Genomic DNA, 15,039 nt, shown 5'->3' with positions numbered 1-15,039 from the left:
TAGGGGTCCAAACCTGTAAGCTGACATCCTCAGCAGCTTCCTGCAGAGTCCTCAGTTGGGAAGAGAGTCTGAGATGTCTGAATGCCTAAGGAAGGTTCTCCCTATTTGGCCTTGGTGGCCTGAGCCCACTTCTTAAGAATGGGAGACCTGCCCTCCTGAACATGGCCTCAACATATGTCCACTGTTCACTCTACCTTCATCCTCTTTTGGCTGTAGGGGTCACCCAGTGATGTGGTTTGGCTGGCCTTGGATTAGAGCATGGCAAACAGTGACTTCCAAGGGTATGTAGGATGTAGGGAAGACTTCACCTAACCCCTGAGTAGAAGGACCTTGAGTGAACTCCCAGCATCCTGGCTAGGGTGAGACAGCTACTGCTAGGTTCAGACACCTGTGGAGATCTCCCTGGGCACTCCTCCCCTGAGCCCTGGATGAGAGGGGATGCCATCTCTCTATCCTAATGCCTCCAGAGTTGAGGGACCTGCCTCTCAGGACCTTCTCCCTAAGCTAAGAGAGGAGTACAGTCAGGCTCCCAGCTTTCCCAATAGCATGTGAATTCCAAGATTTCACTTTTGAGAAGAAAGTCAGGATCCCAGGCTCAGGAGCCCAGGCTCTGTGGAGGGCACTCTGTTCAGCCCAACATCTGCACTTTGGGTACCTCCCACCTCCACCTTCCCAAGCACAGCATATAGTTGATTCATGGCCTCATCTGCAGCCAGCCTGGAGTGGTGAGGCCTCTTAGCTGGTTCTGGGCTGAGGGAACGTGAGGGCAAGCGGTTGAAGACTTGGCTGTTTAACCCAAGTCTCTGCCTGATGGAGTCACTGTTGAGCCTCGTTTCTGCCACTGCTGCCTCATGCTTCCAGAGAATCCACTGGTCACCCAAGTGAGCACACAGAGCCCTGGGATCAGGCATTGTAGTGTGTTACTGTACAAGGCTGGAGTCATGCCCCTGGGATTTGCAGAGCCTCCTGCTCCATACTCTGAGTCTCTCCTATCAGGCCCCTTCAGTCTGTCATCCTTTGTCGGAAACCTAGGGGTCACTGACAAATGTCAACTGGGAGACAACACAATCAGAGGGGGAGAAAGACCCACTTCCTTTCTATGTGCTCAAGGTCTGACTTTGTGTCAAAGTCCTTGGGGACAAGGGGACAGGTAGGTGTACAGAGGCAGAGCATGTGCCTTCATTGTTCTGTACTGACGCTGAACTTTTCAAAAGAATTCCAGCATCTGCCATGGGTATACAAGGATCTTGAAAAGTGCATGCTGAGTGGTGAAGTGTCTACTTGTATAGAACCCTCCTGCTGCGCCTTCACCTGGCCCTTCAGACTCCCACAACTCCTGCCTTCTTGGACTCCTACCCATCTGGCCACTCCTTCCACCTGGATACCCTACCCACCTAGACACCCCTGCCCACCAACCTCCCTTCAACCATCCTGCCTTTTGTGTGCCCACTTAGCCACCCCAGTTGCTGTTGGCTTCAAAGGCTTTGTATTGGGGTTTACCATAGGAACTGAACGGAGCAGGCATGAGTTGGAAGGCTCTATTGCATCTGCAGCTGCCAGCCCGTGGTCCAGGTCTTCTTGCAAGCAACTCTCAGGGAGGGGTTCGGGGCGGGGGAGGGGGACAGATCAGCAACAGGCCTCTAAAGAGAGTTCAGAGGCCAGCAGCAACAACAAAGCAAAGCCGTGGCCACCAGGCCCACCTGTTGTGCAGGACATGGTGAGGAAGCATGACATTTGCATGCTGCTCAGCATCAAACTGAAACTTGCCAATTTTTAAGGAAAGGAAATGTTTTTTTGTCATTCAAGGGATGTGTTATCCGACAGGAGCATATCTGCACAGGCACACATGTGCACATTGGCACATAGGTACATGCACATTTGGACATACACACACATACACACACCCAGACTCACCCACAGCTGCACACCCTGTTAACACCTTTACCTTCAGAAACGCTTTTTCTAGCTCAACACCCCCACTGTCCTTAGCGGAGGGCTTGTGTCAGACACAGAAGGCTCTGCTTTCTCACACCTGGACAGCCTGCTGGGTGGCTTCACCATGCTGGAGACTCGTCAGTGCTTGGCCTGACTGTGAGCTGCTATGCAAGAACAGGAAAGCCACCCTCTTCTCCAGCAATCTCTGGAGGCTCCTTGGACCCGGTGGGCTGGGTGGACAGGGCCTCTCCAGTGTGTAGGACTGGCTGATGGTCTCAGCCAACCTGTTGTCCTGCCTGAACCTCTGAGGCCAGTGCACCCTGGCACAGCACATGGGGCACCTCTGACCTGAGTGCACTTCTTCCCCAGCAGATCTCTGAAGACTTGGGCGGCGAGAAGTTCTGTGTGGATGCCAGTCAGGCTGGGGCTGGCAGCTGGCTCAAGTACATTCGTGTGGCATGTTCCTGTGATGACCAGAACCTCACCATGTGTCAGATCAACGAGCAGGTAGGTCTAGGACAGTCACTGTCCCTGTGAACTGTCCCTGGAGACAGGGCACCAAGGTGGATGGTTGTTGAGGTGCAGGTCAGCCATGCCTCTGGTAAGATCATGGGTCACCTGCTAAGCTCTGTCCTGCCACAGGGGTTGGCCATTTGACACCTGCCCAGCATGGGCTACCTGAACTTAGCTGCCCCAGAATACTCCACAAGAGCAAAGGCCACAGAGCAAAGGTCAGAAGAACTTGTCTGAGGCTGAAGTCATTGGAGGGCTGAAAGCTGTGTTTTTAAGGCCAGTGGGAACAGACAGGACCCCAAGTCACAGGGTCCACATTCCCTACAAATGCCAAAAGACATGGAAGAGTAGCAAACAGGAACAAATAGGAAGGAAACTTGCCTAAACCCTCGTCAACCAACATTTCCAAAAGGGTCCACATTGGTCAGTCTAACAGCACAGAGATGCTTCCTAGGCCAGAAAAAAATGCCTAAAGCCCACAAGTCATAATCATGGTATGACCTACTGCCAAGGACATGGTCTTGCATTAGTATGGCCTCCTGCCTCTCTAGGAGTAAACTAAGCTGAGCAAGCCTTACTTCTGCCTCAGTCCCCTCAGAGGCTAGGGAACCTACAGTTCTGAGCTCAATTTCTCAGAACAACCCCCCCCCCCCTGTAAGTTCATTGGCTCCTCTAGCTCCATGGCTTGCTGCTGCATTGCCAGGGCAGGGGCCCAGACCCTCAAGCCCTTCAGGAGAGATGTTCAGTTTCTTTCCACTCCACTGGGCACAGTGACCATCACAACTTTGTCCCTTTTGTAACTTTAAGTTTGACCCTGCAGACTTCAGAACTCCAGCAAAACCTGTTCTCAGAGCAGGCTTTCCTCTGGGTACCAGCTCAGCCCTCCCAGCAGAGCAGTTTATTCTGCCTGTGTCTTAAGGCTACATGTGAGATTTTGTTAGGGGAAAAAGGGTCCATTTACTTTCAAAGCCATTCTTGAAGACCACGTAACAAAGGCCTCATTCTTGTGTTCCTGTGCAAGCTGTCTAAAGTGGTCTGGAGCCCTTGACTCTAGAGAAATATTTTGCATTTAAAAAGATGACAAGGAAGCTGTAGGGGGGCCCCTAGCCTTGAAAGCTGCCTCACACTCCTCCAGAGCTGTCTCCTCAGCTCTTGGGCTCAATTTGGACCTAGCGGTGGACCTACCAGATGCTTGCTGGTTCCAGAAAAAGCCAGGACCAGGGGCTCTGCTGCAAAGACTTCTATGACCTTCTACTAGAACCAGAGATTTTGAGAAGGAAAAAAGACAACTTTCTGACTGAGGAACTTTGAGCACAACAATAATAAGCATGACATCAAAAGGAAACATGGAAGAAAAACTTCCTGCTTCTGGGAAAAAGAGGCACAGTGATGGAAGACAATGTAAGGCGCACAGAGCTTGGCCAAGCCCCTCTCAAACTCAGGTCTGCAGAGCCCTGAGTCCCTGGAAGCATCAGGCAGTCATCTGCGTGCAGGGTGGGCTTCTGTGCAATGCTGGTAGAACAGCGAGGACACAGGTTTTGTTAAAATAGATGCTAGAAGTTAGCTAAAGTGGAACCGTGAGGTATGAGTCTTTGTGGGGCAAGATTTTAGAAAACACACAAAAATATAGTCTTCTCAAAGAAACACTGGCCCTCAAAAAACTTTTTTTCCTCTATCTTAATCGTTTCAGGGAAGCTTACTTAAACTACCATGTAGGCTTAAAGAGAAGCGATTGCCTTGCAGGGAATTGTCTTTATATTTCAGACCATGGGCAAGAATGTTCCAGGTTAGAGTGATTTACATCCTTGAACTCCCTGCATCCTTTTGATTCAGAGCCACTGCACCCCCAACCTTTCCCAGCCCTGTGTCCTGTGCCCTATGTCCTGTGTCCTGTGTCCTGTGCCCCAGACCCTGTGCTCACACACTTGACTTTATTGTGTGACTAGCGTCAGACTTACCTCTGCCTCCTTATCTGCTGGCTGTCTCTCTTGTATGTGGCCTTGCAGGGTGAATTCTCCCTGGCTTAATCCCAGGGATAGGATGATAAATAGACCTGTGTTCAGAAGGAACTGGAGATTTAGGCAAATGCCACCTCCTGGAGGGTCCAGAGCCAAAATTGCCACCCAAACTTGCGGTAGTTCCAACCCTAAACCTCACTCTGAGACTCCTCTACTCTGAGGAGAATAGAGCCCCCTCCCCAAGAACCCACAGACTCACAGCAAATATTCACCAGTTAAATGAAACAACTTCCTGAAAAGAAAAATAGATAACAAACTAGAAATAGTAGAAATTAATAACTAGAAACAAAATAGAATAACAAACTAGTTGTTGTTCTCCCCAAAACAGAGATGTGTATACATACACAGATACACACATGCACACACACGTACACACACACACACACACACACACACACACAGATACTGACAGACACATACAGACACAGATCCCACGCAGACACATACACAGATATACACAGACACAGATACACACAGACACACACCTGCCCCTCTTTTTCTCCCTTTCCCTCCCTCTCTCCTTCTCTTTTTCCCAGATGGCCACAGTCTCCAGATAATCCCTTCAACTTCATGGCCATCCCATAAAGACAGTTGTCCCCACAGAGTAGCACTTTGACCCTTTCCGTGGCTGAATAAAACTTCCTGGAGATACTACTAATAAAAAGACTCCCGAGGATAGGACAGGCTTCTCTTTGATAAGGAAACACTGAAAAATGTTGGTAGTGTTTCTCAGATTCTTTTCTCCCTCCCAAGAGTGTCTACAAAAACTTCTAGGCAGTTAGGACACTATATACCCACAGGCACATACACAATACATGTGTGCACACATGGGTGCAGTACATACCTAAACATGCAGTCATGTGTGTAATCTCATGTACTGTGAGCATATACAAATGTACACAGCACTCCTAGAACATCACAGACCCTGAAGGGAAGGAGCCCATGACCAAACATCTGCACTGCAGAAATGATGCTGTACTCCAGGGCATCCAGTAAGGAAAATATAGCAAGTTAGAAAAGCATAAGCCTTCTTAATTCAAGGTTCAAGATGCAGGGCTTCAGCTCCAGTATCCAAAAGAGACAGAAGAGTCGGAGAAGGCCCCACATCTTAAGCAAAAGTCCTGGAAGCTACAGTCACCAGAAGAGATGATCTGTCCAACCTATGGAGGAGAAGTGGCCTCAGACCTAATACACCGGTCAGCATGAGGAATGGGAACCCAGGATCCCTAGACGCTGCTTGGAATGGTCAGGACCTAGGCTTGAGTCAGCTCAGAAGCCTGGACTTCGGGTGCCCTGTGTCCTTTGAAGAGTCCAACATGTCAGCTGCACATAGAAGATGGAGGAAAGGGCATGTCTCTCACCATCCCAGAGCTGCATCTGTCCCTCCTGGCTGCTGCAGGCGCTGTGACCCAGATAGGCTCTGGAAGGCATAGCAGCTCACCTCCTGGTTCTCCTGAGAATCCTCTCAGCCCAGCCACGTGCCCTCACCCCAGCCTTGCCTGGCAAGTTCAGACCTATCTCAGGCCAGAAGACAAAGGTTATCTTTTTATTTGCTCCTCTGCAGCCTTTGGAGCTGGAGATGTGGGCATGAGAAGTGAGCCCAAGACTCCAAGGAGCTCAGTTCCTGAGACTTCCCTCCAGTGTCCAGTCTGCTGGTGACTGTGGGTGGATGTGAAGCAAGTAGCCCCTCTCCAGTAGAGCTATCCTGGCTCCATGCTCCTTGTCCATCTCAGATCCCACCCTGCCTAGTGACAGTGCTGGAAAGTCATTTACCTGGTACCCAGTTTCCCATCTGAGCTAAGAGATTCCCTTCTCTGTAGCTCCAAGAGTCCTCCTGCTCATGGGAAGGGACTGGTCTCATCCTTCATGTCCAGGTGGGAATCTTCCTTATGATTCTGAAAAGGAGAGCCAGGCAGCAGAAGAGACGGTGGTAGACCTTGGGTTTTCCTCCTATATATACAAAGGCCACAGATGGCCATTGGCCCAGAGTACACCTGGCCCCTAAAGACCAATAATTTTCCTGTTTTTGAAAACCAAAGGCTTTGAGGTGGCCCATCTGGTAAGAACAACATGCCCACTGCAGAATTGGGGGACTAGGGCTTTGCCCTGGTATTTGGGGAGGTAATAAAGCCACAGACCTAGAACATTGCCAGATGCCAAGCAGCCATGAGCAGCCCATCTTGGGTGCTTTTGCTGTCTCTTCCATCTGAGCAGGAGCCTGAGGGTGAACAAGCACCCATGGGCATCTCACTCCACTTTGGACACCTGAGGAGGAGCCCCCAACCACCCCCTCCATCAAGACCTCTCTCTCAGAAAATTCAAAACATCCAGGTCACCCCTGGGTGTTTTTTTTTTTTTTCTCCTGCAATTATGAGCAAATGAGTTGGTTTGAAACATTTAGGAGACACAAGCAGAGTCTGTTACTGGATTTGTTTTAATGTTAAGAAAGAAAAGGAGAGCTTGGAAATAGTGTGCCCACAGGAAGAAGGAGGGGGTGGGCAGAAATCTATTCACAGAGGGTCTATTTTCTCTTTTTCATGCATTGCCTCAGTGGGGTGGGAATGTGGGTAGAGGAGGGTTTGCTGGTCAGCAGGCTGAGGGTGAAGGACGGGCTGAGGCCATGCTTTTCAGCAGCCCTAGGAAAGCCATGCTGCTCTGGCTTCCTACATCCCCTTTCATCTGTAAGAACAACCCAAGCCTGTGCTGTCTCTACAGCACCCCAGTATTCCATGGCAGGGCAGAGCAGTCAGGTGCCGTGCCCAGCCCATGACTAGAAAACTGAGGCATCCACAGCCAAGGAAGCTCAAGGGGCAGGTCTGCCCACAGCAGGAGAACAGTCCCTCCTGAATGCATTGAACAGGGTGTTCAAACAGAGGACTGGTCAGGAGCTGTGCATCCAAGTGTCCACAGGGCTGGCCCTGGTTCTGCTTGGGCTGGTCAAGCCTGGTGGCTGACAGCTCCTGCCCAGACCCTCTTTATCTCCACCGTGTGTGATCTGCTAGGACTCATATTTTAAACAGAGTCATCAGGACTGAGCCCATGGCCTTCCTTGACTCCTTTGGCTTTCTTCCTACATCATTTTAAATCAAAAATCATATATCTTGTTATGGTCCTTTTGAAATGGTAGCACCAAACAGCTAAACACAATTTTCTCTTTGAAAGCAAACAAGGTGTAATTAGAGGATTTGTTGAGCCTTTCTTAACCAGCGGACAAAACACTTTCAAAATACCAGTGCAGGCTTGTAAGATGTATCAGCAGGTAAAGGCACTGGCCGCATAATTTAATGACCTGAGTTCAATACCTGGAAGCTCATTAGTGAAAGGAAATAACAAACTTCTGCAAGTTTGCCCTCAGACCCTCCCACACACACACACTGTAATTTAGATTTTTTTAAAACCTTAAAAAAAAAATGTATGTCAAATTTGTTTTATTTTGAGAAAACTGTCACCTGTCAGAGGCTTTCTATGGATCAAAGGGATCCTCTTTTTTGGAGAGCAGTTAAGTTTAAATTCAACTTTCAACTGTGGTGATGGCCCAGTATAACAGCTGTTTGTCAGACTTTATCTCCCATTAATTAAATGCAGTGCCTCTTTGGAAGCCATGTAATGGTGTTGATTACTTAACTATGGGCTGATACTTTATATTTTTATAATCCTTATCCAAATTGTGAGACTAAGGAAGAGATAAATGCATAGGAACTTTTAAATTTTAAGTGATAGAACATACAGTAACAATTATCAAGGCTTAGACACAGAAATTGAAATTGCCCCTGCTCCTCCAGCATGTGGAGCAAGGACCACACAGATGTAGGGACACTGGAGGAACCACCTGCATTGTCCACTGACTTTAAGCCCATGCTGTCCTTGTATCCTTCCTGCAAGGGGGTTTCCATTTATGTCAATGCTAGGTTGCTCAGACTAAGCAGGCCTGGGAACTGTGGGGCTTTGCTCTTAACCACTCAACAGTATCTTCAGTACAAGCCAAGGGCCCTAAAAAGCTTAGAGCTGGCAGCCATTGTAAACTGCCTTCTGGGTGTTCATTTGTGTGAAAGGTTCCTGGGCCTGAACCTGATCCCCAAGCAGGTGTCTACCTTTCAGTGAGAAGGTTCTAAGTTCTCTCTGCTGTGTGGAGCCACCTCTTTGTGTCTGGAACACGACAGAAGGAAAAGAAAACAGTTTGGGCTGAGCGAAGTATAGTTAGAGGCAGTGGTGTTGGTCCAAACTCTAAGCTGCTACTGCTGGATGAGGGGAGAGGAAGAAGCGGAGGCTCACCTTCAGGCTCTGTCTGCTTGTGTACTTATTTCTGAGAGCCACCAACAGAAGCCATTTATTAGGCTTATCATCTCAGCTGTTGGGAAGAAGGGTGCCACCCTCAAGTTCTCAGACAAGGAGTGGCCACCAGAGCTGCAGTGACAGGACCCCAGAACTCATATGTCCCTAAAACATGTGGCACTGTGGTTTAGAAAGAAGTCAATATACTTCTTCTTGGCAGTCACCCATCCCTCACCCCAAGATGCTGTTGGAGGGGGTCAGACTCTTGGGTTCATATTCTCCTTGTTTGTAGCTTGTCTTGTGATGCTCATTAGCCAGAGCACTCCAGATGGATATAATAAAGCAGTTGTAAGAATCTTAAGGGGCTACAGGTGTAGTCTATTATGGCCCAGGCGCAGAAGGGGCCAGGAGCATACAGTGGACAACAGTGCTTAAGCATGAGATGCCCTACCCTGTCCTCCTCAACCTGGCACCCCAACCAACAGCGCCAGTTCCAACTGAAGTTGGTCTCTGTTGAGGGAAGTCACCCAGCCCCACAGACCAGGAACTGGCTTTCTCAGAATGCCTGGCTGATAAGGGCTTTGTGCCTCTTGAAACAGGTCATAAAAGCATGGGTTGGCTTCTGTATGCATCTCCTGTGGTTGCCTAAGGCAGGGCCAAGACTTCAGGAAAGTCTATGAAGATTCCTGTTTGGTTTCCTTAGCCCTCCAGGCGGAGGCAAACTGGGACACCTTGGCCCCGCCCTGGCCTCTGCAATTAGCACTAATAGAGATTGATTAATTACGTCCGGGGCTCAAAGTCCTATTGGCCACAGTTACCCAGCCTGCCACTTGTGTCCCCCACATGTCCCTGGCAGGGGCCCTAGTGGCCTTACTGTGAGGATGAGGAAGAGACACCTGTGGTCCTACTGTGGCTACAGTTTCAGTGTCCATGCTGGTAGGAGGGTCCCAGAAGTCTCCTGTCTTCAGAACCGGAGTAGAGGTCCCTGGAGGCCCGGTGAGCCCAGGAGCAAAGGTGTGGGAGGGTGTGGACTCCCAGGAATTGTCCTATCCCTCAGAGGGGATGAGGGAAGGAGGCAGGCTGGACAGCCTCTAGAGCCAAAGTAGGAGTCAGGAGGCCCAATGGCTCCAGGAACAGGGGCTTGGGAGTGGGCATGAGCAGGTCCCAGGAGGACTGGCTACCTTCAAAGGAATCAGGAGGGAAACTGATGGCCCTGTAGCCTTCAGAACCAGAATTGGGTGGCAAGGCTCCAAGTTCCTCTAGCCCAGAGAGAAAGGGGGTAGGTTGTGTGTGGAGAGCAGCCTTGGAGTCCAGGCTTAACTGGAGGTGTGAGAGGGATACAGGCCAGAAGGGCCGGCCGCCTGGGAAGGGTGTGAGAGGAAGGGAAGGGTACTCTTCCCTTTACCCAGCACCAGTTGGGAGGAGGCCACACTGCTAGCCTAGCCGCCATGGCCACATGCAATCGGGGTGACTAGAGGTGGGAGGGAGGCCAGTTGGTGGCAAGCTCTAACTCTGACTAGGACCTCAAGGAGCCAAGCCTTCATTCTCCTCTCCTTCAGCCCTTGTACCCAGCACCAAGTCACCCACCTCACTGGTGCTGAGCCATAGGCATGAAGCATGGACTTGCTGTATGCTTCTGAATGCATTCTGTTGCCAGAGGAAATGTGCATAAGTTTATTCACAGCTGCCACATACCCTCCCCTCTGGCTCAGGAGGTACCTGTGTGGCCTCAGCTCCTCACTCTGGGACAGCTGTGGGTGAACCCTCTTCTGAAGCAAGGTGGCTTGAGTCTGACCTTTAAGAAAATAAGTTGTCAGCCACAGTGTGATGATGTAAAACTAGCATCTTAGAAAACCATTGGTTTTATTCAAGAAGTCTGTTTGATCCCATTTCTAGTCTCCAGTTTAAAGCCTCTGTCTGTATTATCCACTTCCCTGTGAATGACTCCCAAGTGTGTTCCTACTCTGGCCTGCTCTGTGAAGGAGTGTCACTGATTAAGATTGTGGGTGGACCTGCAGGCACTGTACGTGCACTTCTGCTGTCTGGTGTTCTGGGAGACAGCCAATAGGCACTGGGGACCCAGCGCAGTGTCCTTCAGTGACTCACAGGTGTTGCTCTGGAGCGTGTTGCCTTTAGCCCTAAGTAGGACTGTATTCCTGGGAGGCCGCCCGGGCTCCCTTCAGTGGCTATAGCGCAAACCTCTGCCAGGACCAATGAGTGGGGACAGAAGCGTTGTTTATTAGTTTTGTTTTTGTTTTTGTTTTTGTTTTTGTTTTAGCTCTATGTAGCTTTGGAGCCTTTCCTGGAACTCACTCTGTAGCCCAAGCTGGCCTCGAACTCACAGAGATCCGCTGCCTCTGCCTCCCGAGTGCTGGGATTAAAGGCACGCACCACCGTTGTTTATTGTTTGTGGCAGGAGAGTCACCCCCTCGGTCCCTGTGCTTAGGCAAGTTTGTCTTCTCTTAAAATGTTCTTTCTTCTGCCCTTCCTTCTGTCCCATACCCTTCCAGCAATGCAGAAGGCTAGCCTAGGGCAGCTGGATGGGCCTGTGCCAGGCCTCCCCAGAGCAGCAGGTGTCTCTGGGGCATTTCTTCAACTCCCAGATAGTCCTAACAACAGAACAGAGTCCCAAGCTCCCACCTGCTGCAGTAGGCAGTGAGTTACCCTGAGAGAGAAATGGCGTCATGTGTCTGACACTTCCAAATAAAGGAGACACTTTTCCGAGGTCTGTGCTCCTGGGAGGCCCAGGCCCCACATAAGGCAGAGTCTGGGGAAAGTCAGGGAAGACATACATCCCAGATCACCCAAGCCTGCCTTGCTCCGATGTCAGTTTCCCAATGGAACAGTCTTCTTCATCTCAGCCAGAAAACCAGACATGACTTCGGCTTTGGGGGAGACGTGGTAGCCAGCTACAACCGACATGGCTCAGGTCATACTGCTGAACTGGACACACCAAATGTAGCTGTCTCGGCCCCAGGGCTCCCTCCCTCCAGACATAGAACTACACCCCCTCCACCCCCAGACTCCAAACCCCCATCGCCTGCTAGATGCAGCTCCTGGCAGGCTGTCCTCCATCCTACTCCTGGCTTTCCTGGCTCACTGCTGCCACACTGGTGTAAAAGTCACAGCCTGGCAACATCCTCACCCACAGGGCCTGTGCCCAGCAGGAAAGCACCTTCACAAGCAACCAACACTCTGAACCCTCAGGTCCCCCTATTGCCAAGTGTCTTATGTTCACATTGACAAAGGAGGTTTGAGAACAGACTGGAGCATTCCCAATGGGAAGTCACTGTCATCTGGGATATTTCCTAGGACACCCCTGGTCATGGGGGTCACGACACTGAGTATCACCTAGCCTTTCTTTTTTCTTTTAAAGATTGATTTTATTCATATAAGTGCTTTGCCTGCATGTATGTCTGTGCACCAGATGCATTCCAGGTGCCTGAGGAAGTGGTAAGCCTCCATGTGGGTGCTGGGACCCGAACCCAGGTCCTTCACAAGAACAAGTGCCCTTAACCACTGAGCCAACTCTCCCGCTCTCACCTATCCTTTCTGTCAGAGCAGAATGAAACAAATTAAAATGGACTCAGTTCCTTTCCTTTCTTCATATGCTACAAAAGTTCTGGAGAAGACCTCCTTCACAGTTGGATCTGGCCAGTGAGATGACTCAGCAGGCACTTGCCACCAAGTCTGAGGACCTGAGTTAAATCCTTAAGACCCACATAGTGGGGGGAAATAACTGATTCCATAAGTTGTCCTGTGATCTCCACATATTGCCCTCAATATACCCAAAAATAAATAAATATAATAAAATTTGTTTTAATTAAAAAATAAACAATTTGGGAGCTCGGGAGACAGCTCACTTGCTTTTCCAGATCAGTAGTTCTCAACCTTCCTAATGCTGTGACCCTTTAATACAGTTCCTCATGTTGTGGTGAGCACCAGCCATAAAATTATTTTTGTTGCTACTTCGTAACTGTAATTTTGCTAGTTATGAATTCTAAGTATCCAATATGCAGGATATCTGACTGTGACTCCTGTGAAAGCATCCTTCAATCCCAAAGGTGTGCCAGTGGCTTCCCAGCACCCACCTGACAGCTTGTAATTCCAGTTCTAGGGGATCCAATTCCCTCTTCTGGCTTACTCAGGCACTGCATGCATACATTGTCTATGCATGCTGGCAAAACACTCATTCACATAAAATAAACATCTTTTTTAAAAATTAGGCCACGTGGCCCCCTCAGGCCAGCCCCCTCCATGGGTAGCACTGCAGTGGTGGGGTAGAGGCTCTGTGGGCGCTTCTGTGGTGATAACGCGTGACTTCAGTGTTCATTTACTGTCTTTACTCTCTCTCCCCTAGATTTACTATAAAGTCATTAAGGACATTGAACCTGGAGAAGAGCTGTTGGCCCATGTGAAAGAGGGCGCCTACTCCCTGGGTGTCATGGCACCCAGCCTGGATGGTAAGACCCTGCAGAGCTGTGGCCCTGAGTCCCCACCTATCTAGGAGAACATGAGTCCCACCCCTGCGTGCCACCTGGTAACGCTAGCTGATGCCCTGGCTGAGCTTCTGCAGACCCCAGGCATATTACTCGGGTCTCTGTCACTGTGATAAAGACCAAAAGCAGCATGGAGAAGAAGGTCTGATTTGGCATGTAGATCCCAAGTGACAGCACACTGATGGAAGCTGAGGCAGGAACTAAAGGCAGGAACCTGGGAGCGGAGGCCATGGAGGAGTACTGCTTACTGGCTTGCTCCCCATGGCTTGCTTGGCCTGATACAACCCAGATCACCTGCTCAGGAGTAGTACCACCCATGGTGGGCTGGGCCCTAAGCCCTCCCACATCAATCATTAATTTAAAAAATGCTCCGCAGGTTTCCCTAGGGGCCAGTCTGATGGAGACATTTTCTCAGCTGGGGTTCCCTCTTCCCAGATGACTCTATCCTGTATAAAGTTGACAAAAAAAAAAAAAAAAAAAAAAAAAAGCCAACCAGCACAACAGGCTACCAGCCCCTTACCCCTAAGCATAGAGACCCCCTCCCTTTCATTAGAGCCCCAAAGCACATCCTGAATGTAAGAGGGTCTTGAGGCAATGTAGGCAAATTGATATTATGCTGAATTTTATCTATATAGTGTTGATGACCCAGAAAACTAATTTTTTGTGTATGTGCACATGTGTGGGGGCATGTGTTCACATCTGTGCTCATGCACATAAAGGCATATGGTTGTTCTTGGGTGTCTTCCCTGATCACTCTACTTTATTTATTGAGGCAGTGTCTCTTGTAGAAACTGGAGCTCACAAGTTTGGCTAGTCTAGCAAGCCTGCTGCCTGGAGACCATTGTCTCAAGTTCCTGAGCCACTGGATTACAGGCAGGCTGCCACATCTACCTGCGCTTTATGTGGGCGCTGGGGATCTGAACTCTGGTTCTCACACTTGTGTGGCAAACTTTTTATCTGCTGAGACATCTCTGCAGCCCCTGGATGATGTTTCAAGTGTATTCTTATTGCCAGCTTTCTGTAGTAAAGGACCCCAACCTAGTTGGTACCTGTGAAGCTGGGCAGAGCCCAGAGCTTTCCTTTGTGAAAGATTACAGCCCATGTAAGAGGGGAGAGCAGCCAGGCTGTCTCTAGAAGTGATGCTCACCAATAGTTAAAGTCTTGGAGAAACATGGGGGAGAAGTAATGGCGGGCAGCAAGCTGAGGGCTAAAATGGCGCCCACAGTAGGGTGAGTCCTTTAGCTCTTGACACAGTAGGTACCTGTCAGTTAGGGTGTGTCAGCAGGCTCTCCTGCCTGCCGCTGTATACCTGAGCACCTCTGAGATGATGATGCTAGAGAGGAAGCCAGTTTCACACACTACTCCCTTAAGTCGGCAATGAAGAATGGGCCTGTTGGCACTCCATCATCATTGCTGACCAGGGGACTCACGGGTTCATGTCTGATTTTTCGTGGGGCGTGGAGGTGTTTTTGTGTTCCTGTGTGTGCAGGGGAGGTATACATGTGTCGGCACGCATATAGAGGTCAGAGGTCAACCTTGGCTGTTGCTCAACTGTGCTGTCTACCTTGTTTGCAAGACGAGGCCTCTTGCCTACAGTAATTAGGCAAGGGCTGGATGGCCAGCAAGCCCCAGGGACCCTCCTGTCTCTCTGCCTACAGCATGTCCTGGAGGTCTAACTTAGGACCTGTGCTCCTTGGCAAGCACATTACTGGGTTATCTTTCCAGCCCTGTGTCTATCCTCTTTTTTAAGGCTGAGCTACTAGTGAACAGAAAAACAATGTCCCCTAGATGTTCCTAGAATC

At 49.8% G+C, this 15,039-nt stretch overlaps 1 protein-coding gene across 2 annotated transcripts in view; it reads left to right on the top strand.

Moving 5' to 3' along the window:
- The window catches only part of Prdm16 (PR/SET domain 16), a 321,449-nt gene that overhangs the window by 272,833 nt on the left and 33,577 nt on the right, over positions 1 to 15,039 (top strand). Inside the window, exons 4-5 of one of the 2 annotated variants that reach the window (XM_036179796.1) lie at positions 2,308 to 2,442; positions 13,099 to 13,201. In XM_036179796.1, coding sequence (XP_036035689.1) covers positions 2,308 to 2,442; positions 13,099 to 13,201 — 238 coding nt within the window. Of the gene's footprint in view, positions 1 to 2,304; positions 2,443 to 13,098; positions 13,202 to 15,039 lie in introns of both variants that reach the window. The other variant, XM_036179797.1, reaches the window with a different exon arrangement.

The sequence above is a fragment of the Onychomys torridus genome, chromosome 2, assembly GCF_903995425.1.
Source record: "Onychomys torridus chromosome 2, mOncTor1.1, whole genome shotgun sequence".
Taxonomy (NCBI): Eukaryota; Metazoa; Chordata; class Mammalia; order Rodentia; family Cricetidae; genus Onychomys; species Onychomys torridus.
This window is presented reverse-complemented; position numbering and strand designations above follow the sequence as displayed.